A 25940-nucleotide genomic window follows, 5' to 3' on the forward strand; every position below is an offset into this window, starting at 1 on the left:
AAAGGCTTACCACGTTTTATCTCAGTTTTCAGTGAATATATATTTACCAATATCAACATGTAATGGTACTACATGCACAAAAAGAACATGTCGCAAACAGTAATTCAATCGGGGGAGAAAAAAATTGTGACAAACATTTGAATGCAGAACGGAAGTGTCCAAAGAAGGGCTTAGCCGTTCATTTCCTGTAGCTTGTGAAGCGTCAGGTTTGTGTTCCTCCATCCTGGTATTTAGCGTCTCCATCCTGGTCTCTCCGAAGTGCCCGGACTTAAAACAGGAAGTAAGTAACAAAATCAAACCTAAAAATTCACCATCTCCATGGGAGACACACAGCAATAGTGACCCCGGGGAGATTCAAAACTTTACCGGATTGACATCAGACTATGAGATAAAAAATACCGAGTTACATAAACAGCAGCTGCGCGAATATGGCGTCTAAGGGTTTTTACATTTATAGAAAGAGAAAAAATGGCGACTTTGACGAATCAGAAAATATTTCCATCTTTTTCGTGTTTTAAAATATATATATATATATATATATATATATATATATATATATATATATATATATATATATATATATATATATATAAACACGAAATCCAACTACAAAAAAAATAAATAAAATAAAAAAAGGAATCAGTAAAAGTACTTTTTAAATTAATGTCTGCAGTTTCTTTCTTTCAGCTTATCCATACCGGACATTGTATTGTAATTTATAAGGACATTCTGCGAATAAAAGGCAACGTTTGTTTTATAAAAATCGTAAATGTGTTGGTGCAATACTGTATCTGCATTACGAAAACTAAAAAGCCTCCAGCGTATATAAATGTGGAAAGTCTAGTTTTACACCTCCGATGTGCAAATTAAAGCACTGACTGTTTTTAAACTACTAGAAATTAATCGGCAATGATCTTTTTAAGTTTCCTGGTATTGTTCATAATGAAACCTTAAGGGTAATAAAAATAATTATTATTATGTTAACAGCAGTTTTGTATTTAGTAGAGTCAAGTCGATCATTTTCTAAAAAGTTTGCATAATCCATAATTCCAGTGTAAAAAAATCTGATGTACAGTAAGGAAAATAGGCCTACTGTATGGGTATACACAATATATTCTAAACAAAATCCAAGCAAGTCTTAACTGTGCAATCTACTGGAAATGATCCTATTAATATAATACATTTGATTACATTTCTACAAGTGATTACATTTGTAATGACCTGGTAGTACTTAACATATATCTGGTAAAACAGCTTTTAAGACACTCTTTACATAGTAGTTGCCTGCAATAAAATGGACACCTAATACTGTGTAACTGTTTATTATTAGATTTGCCTGTTGCTTGTATTTAATAGTGCTGGGACACATGTTTTCAAGCAAACATTAGTAACTGACATGTGAAACAAATAAATACAGCCATTCTCTGCTTTGTTTGTAATATAGTTTGTTGTGGTTGCGGGGTGTAATTTATTTAGTAAGATATCAGTTTAAATTAATAAATCTTAATCTTATATTCTGTCAATGATAATGTTATAAAAAGCACAATAATAGTATGTTTATGCATTGGCTAAAATGTGAAAAGGCTTGAAACAGCAAGATTAACCCTCCAAAAAACATTAACTAGCAATTACCAACTCTGCCATAAAGCTGTGTTGTGAACATGTACTAGACTTTTTGCCCATTATTTGGTTAAGACTTGTTTTCAAGTGTAGTCAAAGCCAACTTTGATAGTTTTTAAAAAAATACCTGCCAATAGTTGAATTTGATATATATTTTGCATTCTCACAACCTGGGAAAATATAACTGATTTTACCTACAGACTTCATTTTTAGGTATATCAAACCTTATACACCTTCAGATTTAAGAGGATTGAATGCCTTGAGTGTTTATTCAGGAAAGACAGAAACATACATTACCCCGCCCCCATTCACACACTGGAGATTTTTAATAGGTCATCTGTTAAACATGTACTAATCTGGGACCATGTGTTTTATTGATACAAATTAAATCTATTTTTGGAATACTTGATTCATATACTAAATATCTAAGCTATTTACTCAAAATTGTCGTTAGTGCAATTTTTTTCAGAAAGAAAAAGCACACCCAATAATGATGCTGAACCAGAAATAAACATTTCAGACAAGCAGTTGTACGTTTTTTCTTCTTTCTATTGAGTAAAAAGCTTTGATAATCTAGTTCGAGTTTGCTCTTAGTCCTTAAAATAAGCCCTTGTGGTTATCTGTTAAATAGGCAGCAAAATTAGGATGATGCAAAAACAATCATGTTCTTTACCTTTTAGTGTAACACCACCCCTCCTGCGAAGTATTGTTTCAGTTTATTAATTAGACAAAGAGAAGGAGAGGCGATACGTTTTATTGGACTAAGTCAAGTTTATTGATTGGAAGAGTTATGACTAACTCAAAAAGGAATTACTGTAAATTAATGAAACAACAACTCTCATTTCTAGTCACTGTTATTATTATTGTGTAATTATTAAAGGACCAAAAAGCTTATTATCATGGTTGCTTATATATATATACACACAATACAATGGCTTCCAACAATTTCAAACTTTAGTCTTAGTTATTGTTGAATTACATTATAATATTAATGTTTATGACTTTAAAGTAAAAAAAAAAAAATGAAATGAAAATGTTGAATTTTTTATATTCTTTAGATTGAGTATGAACACAATTGAGGATGAGTCTGGCACAGTGACTTTGGAAACAGTAAACTCTGTTACATTAACTCAAGACACAGACGGGAACATTATCCTTCACTGCCCTCAAAATGGTAAGAGAATAGCTTTAATTAATACAATTAGAAGCATCAGAGAACTGGATAAAAATCACTGGTTACAATGTTAATAGAAAACTATCATATACAAATCTCATAGGATAATGCTGACAAAACTCAAAAACTAATTTTGTGAGATTCTTAAAACGTAAAACTAATGAAATGGTTGTTTTTCACGTAGCAGATGCTGAAGAACTGGGATCGGACGAATGTTTAGACCCAGCTCACAAGAGACTGCGATTATCGACTGAAGATGACACATCAAGGATTTCTGTTGTCACACTCCCAAGTAAGAAAACACAAAGAAAGAACATACCTGCTTTGACATAAAATTACCTTACCTGCTCATCTAAGCATATCATGCTTTTATTACAGCCTTATTTTGACAAGCTAATTCTGATGAATTGTAAAACAACAACATTCAAATAGCTTAATATCAACAATATCCAAATGTCCTTTAAAATAGCTTTACAATAACGTTTTTTATTTTTGTTGATGTTTCTATTTTTTGCTAATTTGAGCGTCATAAAATGTTTTATAATCAAATATAATCAACATAGTTGCTCTGAAGGTTAAATGTTAATTCTCAATCTACTTGAGTGTACATTAGTATTTGTCTCTGTGCTTTACTTAAATGCACATTTATGACAGTAACAAGGTTGGGAGTAGGAGAAACACGAGCATTGTCTTTGAAAACCTTTGGGTTCTTAAGTTTCAGAAAATGATGACAGTTTTGAGGTGACCATGACTGCCACCACAGAGATGACAGAAAATGAAATCGGTGAAGGGGCTGTTGCACAGATTCAGGTACATTAGCATTTTTTTCATTAACTACAAAAAACATAGAATATAGATGTATTTAAAATTCAATTTAGGTTAAAAAAAAAGTACCTTACATCTACAATAATTATTCCATTTCAATTCATGTTGATGTCCAGATTATCCAGAATGATGGGTCCTTATCTCCCAACACCACTGATGATGTGTCCCCAGTTAGCCAAGCTTGGTTTACAACAAAGGAAGATAAAGATTCCTTAGTGAACAAAGGTAGGAAACATCTTGTGTGTGTGTGTGTGTGTGTGTATATATATATATACAGACGTGCTCAAATTTGTTGGTACCCCTCCACAAAAAACGAAGAATGCACAATTTTCTCTGAAATAACTTGAAACTGACAAAAGTAATTGGCATCCACCATTGTTTATTCCATATTTAATAGAAATCAGACTTTGCTTTTGATTTTTTATTCAACATAATATTGTAAATAAGAAAACATGGCATGGACAAAAATGATGGGACCGCTAACCTAATATTTTGTTGCACAACCTTTAGAGGCAATCACTGCAATCAAACGTTTTCTGTAGCTCTCAATGAGACTTCTGCACCTGTTAACAGGTAGTTTGGCCCACTCTTCCTGAGCAATCTGCTCCAGCTGTCTCAGGTTTGATGGGTGCCTTCTCCAGACTGCAAGTTTCAGCTCTTTCCATAGATGTTCGATAGGATTCAGATCAGGACTCATAGAAGGCCACTTCAGAATAGTCCAATGTTTTGTTCTTATCCATTCTTAGGTGCTTTTAGCTGTGTGTTTTGGGTCATTATCCTGTTGGAGGACCCATGACCTGCGACTGAGACAGAGCTTTCTGACACTGGGCAGTACGTTTCGCTCCAGAATGCCTTGATAGTCTTGAGATTTCATTGTGCCCTGCACAGATTCAAGGCACCCTGTGCCAGGTGCAGCAAAGCAGCCCCAAAACATAACCGAGCCGCCTCCATGTTTCACTGTAGGTATGGTGTTCTTTTCTTTGAAAGCTTCATTTTTCCGTCTGTGAACATAGAGCTGATGTGACTTGCCAAAAAGCTCCAGTTTTGACTCACCTGTCCAAAGAACATTCTCCCAGAAGGATTGTGGCTTGTCAATATGCATTTTAGCAAATTCCAGTCTGGCTTTTTTATGTTTTTCTGTCAAAAGTGGAGTCCTCCTGGGTCTTCTTCCATGGAGCCCACTTTCGCTCAAAAAGCGATGGATGGTGCGATCAGAAACTGACGTACCTTCACCTTGGAGTTCAGCTTGTATCTCTTTGGCAGTTATCCTTGGTTCTTTTTCTACCATTCGCACTATCCTTCTGTTCAATCTGGGGTCGATTTTCCTCTTGCGGCCGCGCCCAGGGAGGTTGGCTACAGTTCCATGGACCTTAAACTTCTTAATAATATTTGCAGCTGTTGTCACAGGAACATCAAGCTGCTTGGAGATGGTCTTGTAGCCTTTACCTTTACCATGCTTGTCTATTATTTTCTTTCTGATCTCCTCAGACAACTCTCTCCTTTGCTTTCTCTGGTCCATGTTCAGTGTGGTGCACACAATGATACCAAACAGCACAGTGACTACTTTTCTCCATTTAAATAGGCTGAATGACTGATTAAAAGATTGGAGACATGTGTGATACTAATTAAAGAAACTAATTAGTTTGAAATATCACTGTAATCCAATTATTTACAGTGCCTTGCGAAAGTATTCGGCCCCCTTGAACTTTGCGACCTTTTGCCACATTTCAGGCTTCAAACATAAAGATATGAAACTGTAATTTTTTGTGAAGAATCAACAACAAGTGGGACACAATCATGAAGTGGAACAAAATTTATTGGATATTTCAAACTTTTTTAACAAATAAAAAACTGAAAAATTGGGCGTGCAAAATTATTCAGCCCCTTTACTTTCAGTGCAGCAAACTCTCTCCAGAAGTTCAGTGAGGATCTCTGAATGATCCAATGTTGACCTAAATGACTAATGATGATAAATAGAATCCACCTGTGTGTAATCAAGTCTCCGTATAAATGCACCTGCACTGTGATAGTCTCAGAGGTCCGTTTAAAGCGCAGAGAGCATCATGAAGAACAAGGAACACACCAGGCAGGTCCGAGATACTGTTGTGGAGAAGTTTAAAGCCGGATTTGGATACAAAAAGATTTCCCAAGCTTTAAACATCCCAAGGAGCACTGTGCAAGCGATAATATTGAAATGGAAGGAGTATCAGACCACTGCAAATCTACCAAGACCTGGCCGTCCCTCTAAACTTTCAGCTCATACAAGGAGAAGACTGATCAGAGATGCAGCCAAGAGGCCCATGATCACTCTGGATGAACTGCAGAGATCTACAGCTGAGGTGGGAGACTCTGTCCATAGGACAACAATCAGTCGTATACTGCACAAATCTGGCCTTTATGGAAGAGTGGCAAGAAGAAAGCCATTTCTTAAAGATATCCATAAAAAGTGTTGTTTACAGTTTGCCACAAGCCACCTGGGAGACACACCAAACATGTGGAAGAAGGTGCTCTGGTCAGATGAAACCAAAATCGAACTTTTTGGCAACAATGCAAAACGTTATGTTTGGCGTAAAAGCAACACAGCTCATCACCCTGAACACACCATCCCCACTGTCAAACATGGTGGTGGCAGCATCATGGTTTGGGCCTGCTTTTCTTCAGCAGGGACAGGGAAGATGGTTAAAATTGATGGGAAGATGGATGGAGCCAAATACAGGACCATTCTGGAAGAAAACCTGATGGAGTCTGCAAAAGACCTGAGACTGGGACGGAGATTTGTCTTCCAACAAGACAATGATCCAAAACATAAAGCAAAATCTACAATGGAATGGTTCACAAATAAACATATCCAGGTGTTAGAATGGCCAAGTCAAAGTCCAGACCTGAATCCAATCGAGAATCTGTGGAAAGAACTGAAAACTGCTGTTCACAAATGCTCTCCATCCAACCTCACTGAGCTCGAGCTGTTTTGCAAGGAGGAATGGGCAAAAATTTCAGTCTCTCGATGTGCAAAACTGATAGAGACATACCCCAAGCGACTTACAGCTGTAATCGCAGCAAAAGGTGGCGCTACAAAGTATTAACTTAAGGGGGCTGAATAATTTTGCACGCCCAATTTTTCAGTTTTTTATTTGTTAAAAACATTTGAAATATCCAATAAATTTCATTCCACTTCATGATTGTGTCCCACTTGTTGTTGATTCTTCACAAAAAATTACAGTTTCATATCTTTATGTTTGAAGCCTGAAATGTGGCAAAAGGTCGCAAAGTTCAAGGGGGCCGAATACTTTCGCAAGGCACTGTATTATCTTTTCTAAGGGGTACCAACAAATGTGTCCAGGCCATTTTAGAATATCTTTGTAAAATAAGCAATAATTCATCTCTTTTCACAGCTTCTTTGCTTTATTCTATGACATACCAAAGGCATGCAAGTATACATGATAAAATAGCTTTTAATTTCATCACTTTTCAGGAGGAATGAAGCATTATTTCAATGAGCTGTAAGGGTACCAACAAATTTGAGCACGTCTGTATATTATTATTATTATTATTATTATTATTATTATTATTTATTTCTTAGCAGACGCCCTTATCCAGGGCGACTTACAATCGTAAGCAAATACATTTCAAGTGTATATATATATATATAATTGTATTTATATATATATATATATATATATATATATATATATATATATATATATATATATATATATATATATATTACACACACACTATTGTATTTATATATGGCTATTTTATTATAAACTTTTGGGAATACAGTATCATGGTTGCTAAAATTTTTTATAAAAGTATGTACTACATTTGGCTTCCAAGGATTTCAAATTCGTAGTTCTGATTATTGTTGAATTACATTGTAAAACTGCCTGTTAATTTAAATAACGGAGGAGTTGTCCACAGATCCAAAGCAGAAACATGCTTTGTAGGTACATAAAAAAAGTTGCATTTATATTTACATAAAGTCAACTGCTATTTTTTTATTTTAAAGGCCACAAGTGGAAGCAGGGAATGTGGTCCAAAGAAGAAATAGACATCCTTATGAGCAATATTGATTGTTACTTAAAGGTATGTACTGATATTAGTGACATTACATTTATCAGAGTAATTGTACTGTAGACACCCCTGATTGAGTAAACTCCCCACCCCAACTGTATGCTATAAATCACATTTTCACATTTTCAATGTTGTTATAATTATGTATATTATTATATTTAAGTGTGCGTGTGTAGATACAACTGCAGTTTGCTACCCGTATTGGATAACAGCAGTACTCTGAACATCGGTATAACATATGAGCACATTCCTGATTTGAATTGAGTTCGCCATGCAAGCCTAGAAATTGATCTTTTCTTCTATGCATTTGCAATGTAATGTTGTACTATGTAGTTCTGGGACACATATTTGAACAAAAACTGCTTCAAAAGTATTTGGCACCAAAAATGACCATGTTCGTATTCATTCATATAACATAATTTATAAATGACTGTATCAAAAAGATAGAATGCATAGAAAACCAATGCATGAATGAAGTCTGAAATAAGTAACACACATTCCACCGTAGAAAAGAGTACATTTTCTCTCTTCTCTTTAATAATTTGATGGGGGTACTGGGATTATTTTAGTTCTGAGCTAATCTGGGATTATCATACTTTTCTAGCTAATTCAAAATAAAATAATATTTGCATATTCATAAACATTTTGAAGAATGTTCGAACATGAAAAACCAGTGTCTGTCCCAGCACTAGTTCTGGTAGTGTAAGGTTGTGGTTGAAAGAATAAAATAGGGAAGTCAAGAGTCCAGTTAAAATATATTTAATTATACCCCTTTTTAGTTACAGAACCATAAGCAGTAGGGCTGAATTTAAATATATAATAACCAGATATTTGCAGCGAATCTCTAAACTAGTAAATTAGTATTATTATTTATTTCTTAGCCGACGCCCTTATCCAGGGCGATTTACAATTGTTACACGATATCACATTATTTTTACATACAATTACCCATTTATACAGTTGGGTTTTTACTCGAGCAATCTAGGTAAAGTACCTTGCTCAAGGGTACAGCAGGAGTGTTCCCCACCTACGATTGAACCCACAACCCTCCGGTCAAGAGTCCAGAGCCCTAACCACTGCTCCACACTGCTGCCTAGTAGAAAGGGAACACTGACAATCTGAACAAGGCAGGACTCCTCGGACTCGCATGAGGCACCATGTGGCTCTCAAGAATCATTACAGCTGTACATGGCTGATAAATAACATGTTGTATTGTCAATTATTATAATAATAATAATAATAATAATTTGAAGCACCCACAGGATTTAGTACAGTGGATTGAAGAAAGGAACAATGCAGAATTTAAAAAAGAAAAAAAAAACTTTTGTTTAAACTCTTGGGGAAAATAGATTGATATTCTCAGGCATATCAAGACTGTTGAATTGCTGATGTAATAAAGAATTTAACATAATATTAAAAAATATATATATACTGTATATATTTGTGTTTCTCTAGAATCGTGGGATCCAGGACCCGACAGAGATTATCTTTGAAATGTCTAAGGATGAGAGAAAGGATTTCTACAGGAGTATTGCATGGGGCCTCAACCGTCCCCTGTTTGCTGTTTACAGAAGGGTCCTCCGCATGTATGACAACAGGAACCATGTTGGAAAGTAAGATGAAGGCATTCCTATAACTCTCGCTACACCATAGCATGTTAAACTATTTGTGTAATTACTTTATCTGCACTAATTGCTTAATATTATAAATCTTTCAATGTTATAATGGTTGGAGATTCACTGTACATGTGTGGAGTGAGGACTCCATCCCGGATTGGTAGAAGTATGGTCTCTTAGTGGTTACATTAAGATAGGTGGGTGTGAGCTAATTAACCACAAATGGGACATTAAGCTTGCAGAGGTGTGATTGGCTAGTTAGTCAAACAGGCAAAAGACAAGTAGAAATAGATCATATAAAATAAAGACATTTGAAATAAAAAGATGAGAGGGTGGGGGATGACATTCAAATAACTAGATATTCTTCCCATTGTTACCCAGGTACACCCCTGAAGAAATTGACAAGCTAAAAGAGTAAGTATTGTGTGTTATAATGATAAGCTCTGCAGAAAATAACAGCTTACCAGCATGGAAACTGTATTTGCATTAACCTTATAATGTTTGATGTTGAAATACAGAATTGAAAGGAACCAGTTAAAAACAGCTTTTTCTTTCCAGACTTAGAGAGAAGCATGGCAATGATTGGGCTACCATTGGTGCAGCACTGGGAAGAAGTGCATCCTCTGTGAAGGACAGGTGTAGGCTAATGAAAGATACCTGCAATACAGGTAAAACAAAACAAATGCACACATTTATTAATATCAAAAGATACATCCCTTATTAAGTTGTGTTGAAAATGCCCCTTTATTACAGATAAACATCCCAGGAAAAATACGATGTAGTAAAATTGTTCCTATTTGAGGCAAAACACAGTTTAAAATCTTTCCAGTGTAATTTAAGGGTGACAGTCTTGCAGTGTTACGTATATTCTGTTGAAGACCTTACTACTGCTCTGGTGCTAGGGAAATGGACAGAAGAAGAGGAGCGGAGGCTAGCTGAGGTGGTGCATGAACTCACGGGTACAGAGCCTGGTCACACAGTCACCCAGGGGGTATCCTGGGCCTCTGTTGCTGAGCTGGTGGGCACCCGCTCCGAGAAGCAGTGTCGGTCCAAGTGGCTCAACTACCTCAACTGGAAACAGAGTGGTGGCACAGAGTGGACAAAGGAAGACGACAATAATCTGATCAAAAGGTACAGCACTGTTTTAATTAAAGTGATAATGCCTTTTATGAGATACTGTAGTACAGGACCACTGATTCCAGGCTATTAGGTACGAAGATGGAACAGATTTGATAAATATGGTATTATTATTATTATTATTATTTATTTATTTAGCAGACGCCTTTATCCAAGGCGACTTACAGAGACTAGGGTGTGTGAACTATGCATCAGCTGCAGAGTCACTTACAACTACGTCTCACCCGAAAGACGGAGCACAAGGAGGTTAAGTGACATGCTCAGGGTCACACAATGAGTCAGTGGCGGAGGTGGGATTTGAACCGGGGACCTCCTGGTTATAAAACCGTTTCTTTTAGTTGATTAACAGTAACTTAGCAACTGCCAAGAAAATACACAGACTCTCACAAGGACTGCACAATACCCACCAAATATCGTGCTTCCCAAATCCACCACGAGTAGCAATTGTTTTAAATCCTTCTCTCCTTCGCTCTCTCTCTCGTTCTTTCTCCTTCCCTCCACCACCCCTCCTGAGTGGCTGATGTGCTCTGTATATATTTGTGGCCATCTGCAAATTGCACACGTTCATCTGGATGGGGAATTTTAACCCCATCCATGCTGCAAAACAACAATAATACCCTGTCACAGGTTCTCAGTGGTGGGTTGGAAGTTTGGAGAAAGAAAGTTTCACGGACAGAGCCTCAAAAGAAGAAGGAACAAGTACTAAACCATACCGGTCATTCAAATCACTCAGATTACCGAATATGAAAACATGTATTCGATGCTGGATATCTCAACGTTTGTTCTATACAGGAATATAGAATATCTGATTCCAGACTATTCTGTGCAATATTTATCTATTAAATGATGTTGGGTGTGTTGGACAAATTAGATGTCCTGCATAATACCAATTATATCCTATTTAAAGTAGAAACACTTGATTTAATTGTAACTTAATCTAAACCAGGAAACTATTGGGGATTGTATTTAAGGCTCAAAAGCTTACACAGTTTATAATTCAGTGTAACCTAGCAACTGCTAAGTGTTCTAAGGAAAATCCATTGATATATTTTTTAAATTTAGAACATTCTGATAGTGAGCGAGAGCACTGTTTTTAAAGGAACATTTGTGGTATAGAATTATTAATGTAGGTTTTAGTACCACTTAGTCTATTTATTTATTTTTTTTGCCTCAAACATATTATAATTATAACAGAATTGTTCCATTCTAGAAAAAGTTGCCTGTTTTTTTGCCTGTTACTGTACTTTGTGTTTTATTCAGAATTGCAGAACTGGGGGTGGATGATGAGAATGATATCAACTGGGACATCATGGCTGGGGGCTGGAGCAGCGTCCGCTCTCCACAGTGGTTAAGAAGTAAATGGTGGACCATCAAAAGACAAGTGACCAACCACAAAGATCTTGCCTTCTCCGGTAAGAAGCTCTCACTTAATGCACAATGCACATCTTCACCAGCTAACGACTTTCCCAGCCACAGCACTGATTTTTATTTATTTTTCTTCCAACAAGACGCATAACCGTTCGACAAGCAGTGCCACCTACACTAAAGAAATGTCTCCCAGTACAACTCTAAACAAATATTTCACACTGATGCATGTTTTTTTTTTTTGTGACATCCATTATATTTCCCAGTGCTCCTGAAAGGTCTCCAGGATCTGATGGAAAACCAGTTGCCAGATAATAAGTTTGGTGTGGGGCCCAGGACTGGCTGCAGCTCCCCCTCTACGGTTCAACAAGTTCAGATAAGAGTTGCTCGACTGGAAGAGACCAGCAGTGCCTCTCAAAACCCAATGACAGCTCTGCAGATACCTGTGCAGATCACGCATGTCTGTGAGTTCCTTACCTTAGTTTTTGAGGATAATAATGCAAAAAGGTTACTATATATTTAGAATGTTTGTTGTAGTTTTAAATCAGAAAATGTTGTATTTCTACACAACTCAGTTAAAGCACATTTTTTGTTGTGGGATCAAACTTGTGACTTTTCAAACTATACATACAGTATAGATCAAATTTTAAGTTTCCTTATTCAATTTCTTTTTTTTTTTTTCATTTATAAGCATTTTTATTAAAAGAGGCATCTTAAATTTAGGACAATGAATTACACCTAATGCTTCCTTTGTCTCTTTATGTGCAGCCGCTAATGATTCATCTACTGCTGCCACAGACACAGATTCAATAACTCTAAATTCTGGGACACTACAGACATTTGAAATCCTACCCGTAAGTATTGCTGTTAACTAACCTAATCGTAAAGTGGTTAAATAGAGTTGAGCTAACCAGTATGGCTGTGATTGGCAATTACAATGTGATTATGGGTAATCTAATATTATATAGATGTTGTTTTATTTATTATTATTGTTTAAGAATAGTATATTTTATGTTATTTGAATAATTTGTAAATGAACATTTTGACATGTATTTAAATCGATATAGATATGGAGGAGCATCACTAAAGGCATATATTTATTTATTTTATTATTTATTTATTTATTTTTCCCTTTAGTCATTCCATCTGCAGCCTACGGGAACCCCAGGCACCTATTTCATCCAAACGGGGTCAAACCAAGGTCTTCCTTTAACACTGTCGACTAGTCCAACAGTTACACTGACAGCAGCAGCATCACCATCGTCTCCAGATCAGATCATTGTACATACACTGTCTGTAAGTTACACTTATATTATTTTATTTAGTTTGCTGCTACAGCAAAGATCAATAAGTAGATATAAACAATACACTCTATCAGTGTTTCAGAACTGTTAATAATACGACTTGAAATCTACCATATGGTGCTGTTGTACAAAAGATATCAGTATAAAACAGTACAGTATCAACAAAAACAATCCAGAGCCTATTGCTTAAACTTTTTTTTAGTTCTAGATTTGTTAAGCATCTATGAATCATGAGACCTGATGATCAACCCCCCTAATAAAATTCAAAATTGTTTGGTAACACACTTTTTTCTTTTTCTTACCATAGCCAGATAATTTGCTTAACTCAAGCGACAATGTTACTGTCCAGATGTCCCACCCCAGTGTCATTATCCGTGCTGTAGCTTCAGACGATATTGGTTCCCCTGGAACCCAGACAGATTTGACCGTGGACCACCCCGACTTGACTGACCCCCAACAAACACTAGAAGTTGATTCCTTCAGCAGTGACATCCACCAGGACAAGTTAGATGAAGATCAAGACAGCCCCCCTACAGACCTTGGAAATGGGTCAGAGCTCAGACATGTCAATCAAAGAAAATTTCTATATAGCACTACAGCGGAACCAGAGACCTGTCTCGGACAGGAAGAGAAAGTGCAAACAGAGCTGACTGGGACGTACACAGATGAGGTATTGGGGAGCTGTGATCAGACATTTATAAAACATAGGGAAGAAATATTACACGGATTCCAGCTGAAGAAGGACTTGTAGTCCGAAACGTCCTGATATAATTTTTTCTTTTTATCAATTATTCACATTTTTATTTAGCTACATTACTTTTTTTCTTTTTGATTTTAGGTACACAGCAGTTTTCCTTTTTCAAATGTATGTATATATGTGTACATTTATAATAGACAACAGCAAAAGAAACTACATTTTACTAAAAGGCACATTATATTTAAGGTAGGAAGGTGGTTAAATGTTCAGCCGAGATGTATTTGGAGGATTATATATCGGAGGAACTGTAGATAAAATATATATAAAAAAATATTTTCTTAGGCTCTTGGATCTCCAACTATGGAAGAGCAAGTTGGTGAATCAACAATAGCAGAAGGAACTGTTCTTATTGTTCCATCCACCGATGGATTTATGCAGACAACTGATCTCGACAATGACTCTGTCTTACCCTTGACAACACTAACAGGTAATTTGTTACAGATTTTTTAATGTATTAATATTCATATACAGAAAAAAAAAGCTGCTTTGTTTTTCTCTAGCATACTTTTTATCTGTAATTAGAGTTCAAGAAATCAAGCAGGCTGGTACTAAATGGTGTATTGATATAAATAAAATCTATCCTTTATTTCTTTGAATTTAATATTTTAATGAGCACTGGTAAATGCAAATAAGGATTGGGTGGCTTGTTTAAAATGTATTTTATTTCATTTCAGATCCTATACTAGAACACCAGGGAGAAGTCCTAGACATTAATTCATCACTTGACAGCCCTAATCCAGAGGACTCGAAGGATATCGAAGGATTTGTTGACTGTCGCTGAGTTAAATCACTAGTGTAGCTTAAGATCTGAACTTGCTTACATTTAGGTGGTTTCAACAGTTCTTGACCAACCTAGTAATTTAGTGTTAAAAGCTTAGCTTAGCTTTGTTTTTTGTTTACACTGAGAGGTTTAGAAGTACCTTCATATCTATGGTTTTTGTAATTGGTCATTGGTCATTGTATGTTGAGCAAAAGTCTCAGCCTGAACCCTTTTGGATCACTTTTGTAAGTTTTATAAGTGTAGACCACATTACTGGGATCAAACACAAAACACTAGAATATGGGCAAAAAAATGCACTATACGCCATTTTTTCTCAAAGGTTTCATATTTATTTTTCAATGGAGTATACAAAAGAGTACATAATATGAATCTAGATGGTACAGTGTTTGCTCAGTATATGTAATTCACTCCAGATTATGCATATTCATGTCTCTTTTTCTAAATTTTATATAATTTAAAAAAACAAATACCATGGCTTGGCCCCTTTAAATATCCCCATTGCTTATTTACAATTGCTGTTTAGAGAGGGCGTTTGCCAGTTTTCACAGTCACCATTTCCGCTGCACAGGCTGTCTTTACTGATGCAGGACAATTAAAGATCACGCAACCCTTAGCAGTGACAGTGAAGATAAAAAAAGCTGATTTTACAAGCACAACCACCAGTGTATTTTTGGTAATCACCACTTCAGGGATAGGTGTTATTACAGGTTTGGGTATATTTTAAGAATCATTTTAAATTGAAAAAAAAAAAAAAAACTTTCCAGTGTAAAACTTAAAAGCAACAATTATCTAATGATGAAAGACTTATATCTTGTTTCCTCAGACTATTTCTACAGTGTCTTATGAAACAGAAGTAATGCAATGTCATTTGTACAGCCATTCTTCTTGCTGTGTGCTCTTCACCAGAAGATTTTGGGTCATGTTGCATCTAAAAGCTATTCAGCAGGTTTGAAGCCTGATTGAGTAACATGATGCAGTTATTATTGATAGGAGCTGCTATGTTCATTTATTGCTTTATCTGACCAGCTCATGGAGTAAAAATACCTCAGTGTGCACTTTTTTTTTTATTTCAGGTGTACTCCTATGTACATCTAACTTTTTATACATACAGGTTTGCTTTTTAAGCCACATTACATCTTTGTCCTTTTGTAATATTAAAAATAGAAGATGATATCCCACGTAGCAAACAAGCTGATTATTTCAGTTAGCATTTTATTTTTAAACATACATACTAAGCTTCTTAAAAATATGAAAGTCACAACAGAACAGGGGAATAATAGACTAGTATGTATTTTTTTTTTTTTCTTCTTTTTGCATTTTGTCAAATAGATTTACTGTTTCATGTAGAAACAGTAAATTGATAACAGGAGCACATGAATCAATGTTTGTTATTGTTTGTATGTTACATTTTTTAAACAGGATTCTGATCCAAGTGTTGGAAATGCTAGATTAAATTAACTGTACATAACAGTGGTATTTTTTTTTCATTACTCAATTTGTTTGAATGGATTATAAAAATAATATATATACACAGTAAAAAGCATAGTCCAAAAGTACTGTGTCCCTGTTGAATATTATGTTTTATCAGGGATCCAAATCTTGCACCAATCCTGTGACTTGGTTACAGGATTATACTGCCAGTCAGCTACATCCAAATGCCCATTTTGAGTCGAGTAGCTCTTTATTTATGAGCAAACTATCTCATTTTTATGTCTTTAGTGTTTATTTATTAAACGAGACTTTGCAAAACTGAACTGTCTACTTTTTTTATCAACTCAGTTGTTGTTTTTAAAAATGTAATGCTTCCCTTTTTATACTGTATGGTACTTTTAATGCAACTTTAAAATGTGTCTTTAGACAACTGTTGCAACCTGTAATTTAGTGAACATGTTAGAAAGAACAAAGGTCTATAGGATAAGGATTTTGCCTACATGGGATAGCCTAAAATGAAATATTTCCTGATAACTATCTCAGTGGACTAATCTCAATCTCTCTCTACATAAATGCACTGTACCACCACTTGACCTGTTTGTTGCAATCTGCTTTACATTTTTGTGGACAGACACATACACCAATAATATTTTAATACTATTTAGATTTGTGAGTACTCATTTTAATTATGTGATTTTTTTCACAGCTTCATTGGTATTTTGACTCATAAACCAGATCTAACTCTTATCAATTGGTGCAGAGTTCAATGCTTCCAAAACATTTATTTCAACTAAACAAAACGAAGACTTGTAATTCATATTTTCAAAGCATATTTATCAAATTTATAATAAATGGAATGTAAGGTTTTATTTCCAAAAATGCAAAAAAGAATATGCCATCTTAAAAACATTGGCAGGTTTGGAATGTACACTTTGTGTGTTTTTTTTTTTTGTGGTTCATGCTTTCCGTCAAAGTTTGTACAAAGCTTCTTGTTTACATGTATATCACAAAAAATAATTTCTAATGCAAGTGCAATAGCGTTGGCCTATTATTAATGCAGAATCACAATGCAATTAGAAATCAGAAATAATATAGCATGGTTATGACCAAAAGCAGAGGTATCTTTGCTGGCTTGCAAGATAGATAAAGCATGGGCATCATTTCAAAGCGAGTGTCCAAGTTTGAATCGTTTGGATCACATGCTTGCTTCTACCCAAAACCGTATTACAACTCTGCTACATGCTGGAAAAACAATACCTAGGACAAATGAGCCCATTTTTTTCCTTTGTAAATAACAAGCAATTAAAGCATGTGTTATCACTTTTATAATTAACCCTTTCAAATTTACTACAACAGTTATAGACACAATTTTAAAAAGGTCATCCTTTTCCACATCAACTTAAATGAAATGTCCAATCATTTTTTATATCATGACACTATTCTTCTATAGCCTTCTTTGCTTGTATAAGGTATGTTCCTTTAGACCTCCTTCAGGTCCTTGTGTTTATTTCTTCAGTACATTAGCTATAAGACATACTGCTGTCAGTCATTTCCCCACATCATGGAAGTATAAATTGGCACAAATACACAGCAGGACAATCGAAAATAAAAAATAGTAAATTAGATTTCGGAATTTAGGCTCCAGGTCTCCTTGACGATACCAAACAATCTAAAGAATAGGAGGAAAAAAAAAAAAACTATTACTGAAAGAGTTGCCAGGGAATTTCACTGTGACAGAAGGGTTTGGGCTTAGACTGGGTTTCTACATGTATACACTTGACATTAAAGCTAAAGTAAGGTTGCAAATGAAACATGCAAAGATACATTTCCATTTGAAAGAATGACACAATGCCCTTGATTCAAGTCAACAAAACTGACCATCTAGGTATTAAGGTTGAGTGTGATGGATTAGTATGCTGATCTTGAAACATCTTCCTATAAAATGATAAATGATCTTCTGAACACTAAACTTTATATCTGCAGCCAGTTACACATTAAACAAAGTAATCAGTTCAGGAAAGAGAACAATTTGATCAAATAAAGCACAGTTCAGTAAAACACCCAACAGACAAGGAAAGATTTGGGTATATCAATTATGTAGTATACAACTTTAAAACAAAAAAAAAGATACTTTATCCCACCAGCTCAGAACAGTGTTAGGATGTTAAGCTTGTATGCACACTTCAGTCAACCAGAGAGACTGGGAGTTTGACTAAAATCAGACTTTGAATAAGATATAATTATATTTATTTATTTATTTGTTTATTTTTTTTTAAAAAGGTCTAATTAAGCAAATTATTAGTTCAATTAAGGGTCAAGTTAAGTAATTGAGAGCTCAGTTGGAATGAAAAGGACTAGGGGTGGAAAGCCCTGATATCATGATAGGTAGAATCTAATGCCACCTAGTTAAGTGGCAACACACCGACAGTTATGCAATTTTTAAATAGTGGACATTACAAATACCAAGTTAAGTAATTAAGATACAAGATGTGTTTTATTCATATCCCGATATACTTACAAGTATAACAACTGAGATGCAACTCATAATGATACAAACAGCGAAGAAAGCATTCACAGGTTTCGGAGGTAAATTAGGGAAGACAAAAGCACTAATAATTGTTACCTGTATAAAGAAATAATAACAGGGGAAAAGATAAGAATATCATGACATCATAAGAGGTTTATAATGAGATAGTCTTGGCAACAGAATAAAGTGTTAGGGGTCAGGAGAAAACTTTGAAACATGTCTGGAATGCATGTGGAGAAAATGCTGCAGGACAGACAATAAATGAAACCTCTAAATCTCATGAATAGAAAATAGAAAAGCATGAGTTAGATTAATGCTTAATAAAGTTATACTGCAGGATCGATTCATTGTAAGTGCTGATTTTGGCCCGATGTCGTATCCGAATACCAACAAGAATACAAATTGTGGTATCCCAGAATACCTTGTTTTTCAATGTTATTTTGCAAAAATCACCAATTATATGGACCCCTCCTTTGTTTTTTTTTTGTTTTGTTTTGTTTCTTTCTGAAGATTTAGTTGTCGCCAATGGTTTTTACCCCGGTTTTTCCCCCAATTTGGAATGCCCAATTATTTTTAGCCCAATTCACCGCTGCAACCCCCGGCGACTCGGGGAACGGAGGCTAAAACACACGTCCTCCAAAACATATTCCTGCCAATCCGTCATTTTTCACACTGCGGATCCACAGCAAAGCCACCAGATCTATAGTGCCGAAGGACAACACAGATCTGAATGTCTCCACTGCAGACCTGCAGGTGCCCTATAAGCCACAGGGGTCGCTGGTGCTCAGTGAACCGTGGATTGCCATGCTGACCTAAGCCCTCCCTACCCGGGTGGCGCTCGGCCAATTGTTCGCCGCCCCCTAGGAACCCCTGGTCATGATCGGCAATGACATAGCCTGGATTCGAACCTGAAATCTCCAGGCTATAGGGCACATCCTGCACTCCATGCAGAGCGGCTTTACTGGATGTGCCACTCTGGAGCCCTTTGTACCCCTCCTTTGTGTAAAAAGCAGTAAAAAAGACTAAGCATCAAATATTTAAAAAATAAATGTTCCAGAAATATTTTAAATTGCTGGCTATCTAAAGAGAGACATGCTAATATATATATATATATATATATATATATATATATATATATATATATATATATATATATATATATATATATATATATATATATATATATATATATATATATATATATATATATATATATATATATATATATATATATATATATATATATATAAAGGAGCCTGTGTGGTCCAGTGGTTAAAGAAACAGGCTTCTAACCAAGAGGTGCCCGGTTCAAATCCCACCTCAGCCACTGACTCATTGTGTGACCCTGAGCGAATCAATTAACCTCCTTGTGCTCCGTCTTTCAGGTGAGACGTAGTTGTAAGTGACAGCTGATGCATAGTTCACACACCCTAGTCTCTGTAAGTCGCCTTGGATAAAGGCGTCTGCTAAATAAACAAATAATAAAATATATATATATATATATATATATATATATATATATATATATCTATATCTATATATACACACACACACACACAATACTTACTAGAACTAATAAAGAAGTGAGGCCACCAACAACTAAGTTGATTATTCGATCCTGTAACAGAAATAATTAAATTAGATTTCCAACAGGTGTTTTTCTAACATAACAGAAGTCCATGTTTCATTTAATTGTGTAAAAACCCTTTACCTCATTTCATTCAAGAGATACAACCCACGCCTCAGATGTGCCGTATGCCTTCTTGTGTGTTACTGCCCTTATAAAATGTCTCATCGTGTATGGATATGGAACAGTGATTTTCCTGAGCCGAATGAAATGAGAACTGACCCACTAGTCTTTTAATGATATGGGATTGGAAAGTTAACAGTCAATAGGGATGCAGGGAAATACCACTCCATTGTAGAAGTTTAACCAAAGGTGATGTGGTTCTGTGAAATATCAATTCTTAGGTAATAATTTGCATTTAAAAACAAAAACAATTGGGGGCAAGGTGCAAGTTTTATAATAAAGAAACCACCTGTCCTCCTGTGGACTGTCAAAACCAAAAGAATACAGCCACTAATTTACTGGCTTACCTTAACACAAACCTGAAACACTTCCATCTCAAATCATAAAAGGTGCTGCAAGTAAGGTTTTACAATCTATTTTCCAACTTTATTTCCAATTAATTACTTAGCCTTGACACTTTTCTGAAACACTACATAGCGGTCTCTGCTTCATGTTGGTTTGCAGGTCTCAGAGTCCCACCATATATCTGTGTTAAACTTTTTATATTAAATAGTTAATGTGTCATTCTCCTGTTTTAGTAATGTATGCAGGGTGATGCTGAATGTTTTAACTGGAAAGGCACTCTCTCTCCAGCCTGCAATAAAAGCATGGGGGATTTGTACAGAACAGCATAGGACTGCTCTGTGATGGAAAAATATATAGTACTGAAATAGGAAAATTGACTTTACTCTGAATTAAAATGTACACACTGGGTGTAGTCCCAGTAATCTACTATAATTATCAACATTACCTTTTATATATCAATATATTCTTACACAGCTTGTAATAGTTTATTCATGTAAAGAAGTATTCAATTTAAATCATTTTCCATTACAGGTACTGCAGCTACTTAATCAAGACAACAATGGAATCAAGCTGCAATTATAACTTCTATTGTTACTACAATTTGCCAACAGATACCTGGCTTGTCTTTGCTTTAGTTTAACTACAAGTTTTTTTTGTTTTGTGCGCGGAGAATAAAAGGGTGGTATTTCATTTTTACATGGTTCTTGAATTCTGCATCTAGAAACATACCCTAGCAGAGGTTTCTCCAAATAAAGGTCTATTGTCCAATCCACTGGTTCCATAAGTTCTGGTTGTAAAATCCTCCATTGCAGGCCTATTGCTGTGCAAGCGCCCTGTATAAGAGGCTGTCACAACAAACACAATCCTATGTGTGGATGCCTAGAGCACATATTTGATATGAACTTTCGTTCAAGTAAACAGCATTTCCCTGCAAGAAAGCTTAAATCTTCTGTCGGAACCTTGAAGCTCTTATCTTCCGCACATTTTTCTTGCAGACAGATGTTTTCTGTGGACAAATAAATGTTGCGTTAAACTTTTAATCTGAAAGGAGGAATGATTCATTATTTACATTTGCTCCAAGGTGTATTTAAGACATTTAACAAGAAACTATTCTTACAAGATTAAAGATAAAAGCATTGATCATTCCAGGTGTAGTGTGTCACATGAGGGGTGGAAGCTACTGTATGATAAGAACGTGGGAATATCTGGTAAGTCTACTTTAATACAGGGCACCCTCGCTGCCCTTCATAACGAACATTCGGCTATAAGGAACCTGGCCCCTGGACCCCAAATAAAAAATGTAAAAAAATATAATATAAACACACACTGTCAACATCCTGGTCTGTATTTACAGGATGCCACCTCTGCAGTGAAGTCAACTCTTTTGTCTTAATAAAAAGCACTGGGTGTGTAACTATGCCTCCAAAACAAAAACCATTTTATGTTGCAACAAAGCTGGAAACTGTACTGATCGTTTGAAAGAAGCAGTAACACAGGCATATCTTGGTCATGAATGTAGGTTGTCAAAAAGCACTCTGGTTTTGGCTTGTTCAGCAACCATAAGGCAAAGCAAAACTGATTCAAGAAAAAAACAACAACAAAAAAATAATAAAATAAAAAAACCTTGAGGATCTGATGAACTTTTCATGTCAAAGTTTTCATGTTGGGTTGATTTGGAATAAAAGCTCAGTTTGGGACTCTTGCATGTTTGATTAAGATTTGGTGCACTTTGAAACGATTCATGTCTCACTGATTTTGAATAAATGTTCAGCTTCAATTCGGGATTTGTGCTTTTTCTTTGTATTGCGTTTTAATTCTTCAATGAATAGGATAAAGCAAAGGCAGAATACTGCATACATGAGACAAACAGGTACATGTAATTCTACTTTTATTCACAATCTCATCTCATTAATTTACTCCAACAGTGTATCATTCATTTTGATTGTCCTCTCGATATAATGAACAAAAGGCTTGGACCCCAACAGGTTCGTTATAGTGAGGGTGTACTGTAGTAAACATGTTGGTTTCTTGATCTGTTAAATTAAACAGGGCATCCATCTCACTATAAACTAAAAATGTATGACTCAGCAAGGAAACAATCAGCCACTTAACAGCATCTCTGTCAGAATGATCCGGAACCATGTGAGCAAGTGAACTGCAGCACAGAAAACAATACAGTAGCAGGTCCCTCAGTTCACACTGATTAAAAGAAAACACTAAGACTATGTAATTACAGTGGAAGAAATATCAATGCACTTCAGCAATGTTGAAAATTGAATTGTCAACAATAATACAGAAAAAAACCCCTCCTTTTATAGTGTAAAGACTTATTTGTAAAGTATGTGCCATTTCATCTTTTAATCAAATGATTCTAGTCATAGACACCAGGGCTGGGTTGCATCAGCTATGCGTAAGTTTGTCCGTAAATTAACACGTAAAGCCTATGTGCGTAGGAGTTATTAGTTAGTTGATAACTAAGTGCTATCCTATTTTCAGTTGCACCACACATACTTAAGGCAGAACTTAGCTAGTTTGTTACTAAGAGTGGAGACTCCAAGTCGATCACATGTTCCCTTTACAGTAACCAATCAGCCCTGAGGATGTTGGAGTGCAGATGCTGCTGATCAAAACAACTCTAATGTAATAAATGTGAACGTACAACCGACTAGTCATAGTGCCTGGCTTTAAACTGTTATTATTAGTATACTATAGGCGACCGATTACAGGTACTGATAATATGATATCATTTAGTTGGGAATGTTTTGTATTAAAGATTAATTTATGAAAATTAAATAAGTGCATTTTGAGTCGGGACACCAGCAATGTAGACTTTTCCCATAATGAAGAGCTTACCTCTCCACTCAGTGCTGTATCTTATTTTATTATTAATGTTGAATAAAATACTTACATGTACTGTATATATTTTCCAAATGTATTCAATTTTCAATGGAAACTGTTTAAAATACTGTCTAATCTAAGGCTAATGAATATACTGGTACCTACATTACAATATATAGAAGTGTTTATTATAACGAGTTGTACATTTCAATAAATGAAATTGCATCCGCATTACACCTATTATATGAAGCTTATAGTAATACCGGTCTGAGTCTGTGTTGTTACTTGCAGAAATTGTTTTTGTGGTATTTGTTGAGAAAATGGGCCATTTTCTTAATGGATAACCTGAGTCTGAGTTATTTCCCTTTAATCGATATACTTCAAATTCATCCCACAGATGTGAATGTTTCAGAATAAAGCTGTCATGTTTGGATCTGGGCCACTTTATAACACAATTTGTTATTAACAAATCTGCACCTCAAACAATTTGTGTATTCAAAGAGTGGAAACCCTTTCTATTTATGTATTCTGCTTCATGCATGGAAGGTTTTTATATTTTTTACATGTGTCCCATCTATGCAGCCAACAACATCAGGAAAACCAGCGATCTGAAAAAACGTCTCAGTGCAACGAAACGGACTGTTCTGCAGACTGTTGATTTATGCACCTGTAACGAGCTGCCCACCAGGTTTTCAAAAGATCCGGTAGCGAAATACCTCAAAGAAAATGAATAAAGTCTGCCTTTGGACGCATTATTGTTGTTTAAACCGTGCATCATGAAAAACTGTCAAAATGTTTTATTTCAGCAATGACTTGAAGCTGTTAAAAAGGAATACAGCATATATTTAACTACATTACGGTTTACAGCATTTAAAGCTTATCTGAATACAAAAATGTGGCTTTGTATACATTATATTACTAGTGTTAAACAAACAACAACAGTCCAGTTACCAATGTGTGTATGTACTACAAGAAAACAACATCTGTTTAACCTTAAGCTTTGCTTTTAAATACAGTTATATGTTAACAAGGACCTAAATAGTTACTTTAGGATTACGTTGTCTTGACTACAACAAGAGGATAAGTGGTAACACCAGCGTATGCTGTCCTGGCGAGATATTTAATCAGGCTACTTAGTCAATTTCTATTCACAGTAAGTAAAACGTGCAAAGATATTAGTCGCTAAATAATTTAAAATGTTGCTATTCTTTCTTACCTTATTATATCCCCAGACAAAGTTCACAAGCCTTATCTCTTTGGCCTGTCGTTAAGTTACTGGTAGGATTACCACACGACTGTGCATTAACAATATTACTCCAAATTATCTTCTCTTACAGTTCTTTGAGTACTAGCCGCTTAAGTTCCAATCCTCTGGTTACTGCAGTATAAAATATACATAAAACATCGTTGTAGATCTTTACAAATAAATTTATATTCACCGCTGATGTGTGTACACAAAGGCAGTTATTCTTGTTCCAACAGTGTTTGTCATATCAACAAATACAAGAAGAAACAAAACTTTTTTTTTTTTTCTATGTTTAGAGAAAGACTATGTGTTCCGTAATTAGTGACATACTCAGTTACTCCAACCAACCAGCCACCTCTGTACTGAGAGGGGATTAATACAGTATTATTATTTAGCGTACATAACGTTGTCAATACTAATGCTAGTAAAACATCGAAGATATATGCCATGTACAGAATTTGTAATAAATATTATTTTGTTTTTTAAATCAACTATTATTCAGATTATGACAGTGCCTACCGATATTTGCAAATTATACAACATGGCCTTCGAAACCCACGATTTAAAAATTACTTTAAAGGCAGAATAGCACCAAATACAACATACAAACATTTAAAATGATTACATTTGGGCACATCAGTGGTTTCATTTCCCCCATCCCCACCAGTGTAAACAATGTGATTGAGTGAACCTGACAGTAGCTACAGACTTAAATTCTAAACCCATACTAGGGTTATTCGCAAATTGTCAATATAATATAAAGATAACACACAATATAAATATATTCGACATACAACAAACGTCAACCTACCATAAAACAAAATCAAATTATGTGTTTTATCCACAGCTGCTGCAACCGCACAACTCAGCAGTAAATGAGGTCAGCTGGGAGATTAAAGGGAAGTGCGTTTAAAGAACACTCCGGTGTTAGTAAAGTTTTATTTTTGTCGACATAAAAGACGTAAAGAAAATGAACGGAGGACATTTTTTTCTTTTTTTTTTAGCTAAGATTTGTATCATTTAGCGACGTCAAACAATTCAGTGTATGAAAGATTAAGCTCGTTTGGCCGAAACGGTGCTCTGTTTTTAACTGATCTGTTTAAATAATAAGGAATTGAATTTGATCTCTATGGTGTTGCACCTCTATTTG

The 25940-nt window shown here is 35.3% G+C and overlaps 2 protein-coding genes across 5 annotated transcripts; one reads left to right on the forward strand and one right to left on the reverse strand.

Annotated features, from left to right (window-relative positions):
* The first annotated feature begins 154 nt into the window (after positions 1–154).
* On the forward strand, positions 155–16407 carry LOC117419872 (cyclin-D-binding Myb-like transcription factor 1). 3 transcript variants are annotated; one of them, XM_034033183.3, is made up of 17 exons: positions 155–280; positions 2679–2794; positions 2979–3086; positions 3510–3604; positions 3736–3844; positions 7629–7705; positions 9149–9306; positions 9691–9723; positions 9868–9977; positions 10212–10440; positions 11707–11858; positions 12078–12275; positions 12580–12665; positions 12949–13107; positions 13423–13785; positions 14155–14299; positions 14547–16407. In XM_034033183.3, the coding sequence occupies exons 2-17, from the start codon at positions 2686–2688 to the stop codon at positions 14651–14653; spliced, it is 2238 nt and encodes a 745-aa protein (XP_033889074.3). In that variant the 5' UTR covers positions 155–280; positions 2679–2685; the 3' UTR covers positions 14654–16407. The 3 variants fall into 3 exon arrangements, with proteins under 3 accessions (XP_033889074.3, XP_058841880.1, XP_033889075.3); XM_034033184.3 differs by having other exon boundaries at positions 156–280; positions 2982–3086; XM_058985897.1 differs by lacking the exon at positions 13423–13785.
* Positions 16408–17391: 984 nt separating this feature from the next.
* On the reverse strand, positions 17392–25705 carry LOC117419873 (transmembrane protein 243). 2 transcript variants are annotated; one of them, XM_034033186.3, is made up of 6 exons: positions 25602–25683; positions 24761–24922; positions 21436–21712; positions 20179–20229; positions 18603–18707; positions 17392–17753 (listed from the first exon to the last, which is right to left on the reverse strand). In XM_034033186.3, exons 3-6 carry the CDS (start codon positions 21511–21513, stop codon positions 17631–17633), a joined length of 357 nt encoding a protein of 118 aa, XP_033889077.1. In that variant the 5' UTR covers positions 21514–21712; positions 24761–24922; positions 25602–25683; the 3' UTR covers positions 17392–17630. The 2 variants fall into 2 exon arrangements, with proteins under 2 accessions (XP_033889077.1, XP_033889076.1); XM_034033185.3 differs by lacking the exon at positions 24761–24922 and having other exon boundaries at positions 25602–25705.
* Positions 25706–25940: the final 235 nt, after the last annotated feature.

Source organism: Acipenser ruthenus, chromosome 14 (assembly GCF_902713425.1).
Source record: "Acipenser ruthenus chromosome 14, fAciRut3.2 maternal haplotype, whole genome shotgun sequence".
In the NCBI taxonomy this organism is placed as follows: Eukaryota; Metazoa; Chordata; class Actinopteri; order Acipenseriformes; family Acipenseridae; genus Acipenser; species Acipenser ruthenus.

What these genes read in the sequence shown, in the direction of transcription:
- LOC117419872 (XM_034033183.3), top strand. Translation starts at nt 2,686, where the DNA reads ATGAACACAATTGAGGATGAGTCTGGCACAGTGACTTTGGAAACAGTA. An exon ending in CCTTCACTGCCCTCAAAATG is followed by an intron (nt 2,795 to 2,978) that starts GTAAGAGAATAG and finishes TTTTTCACGTAG; the next exon opens with CAGATGCTGAAGAACTGGGA. An exon ending in ATATTGATTGTTACTTAAAG is followed by an intron (nt 7,706 to 9,148) that starts GTATGTACTGAT and finishes GTGTTTCTCTAG; the next exon opens with AATCGTGGGATCCAGGACCC.
- LOC117419873 (XM_034033185.3), bottom strand. Translation starts at nt 21,513, where the DNA reads ATGGAGGATTTTACAACCAGAACTTATGGAACCAGTGGATTGGACAAT. An exon ending in TTGGAGAAACCTCTGCTAGG is followed by an intron (nt 20,230 to 21,435) that starts GTATGTTTCTAG and finishes TTTCTGTTACAG; the next exon opens with GATCGAATAATCAACTTAGT. An exon ending in GCATCTCAGTTGTTATACTT is followed by an intron (nt 17,754 to 18,602) that starts GTAAGTATATCG and finishes CCTATTCTTTAG; the next exon opens with ATTGTTTGGTATCGTCAAGG.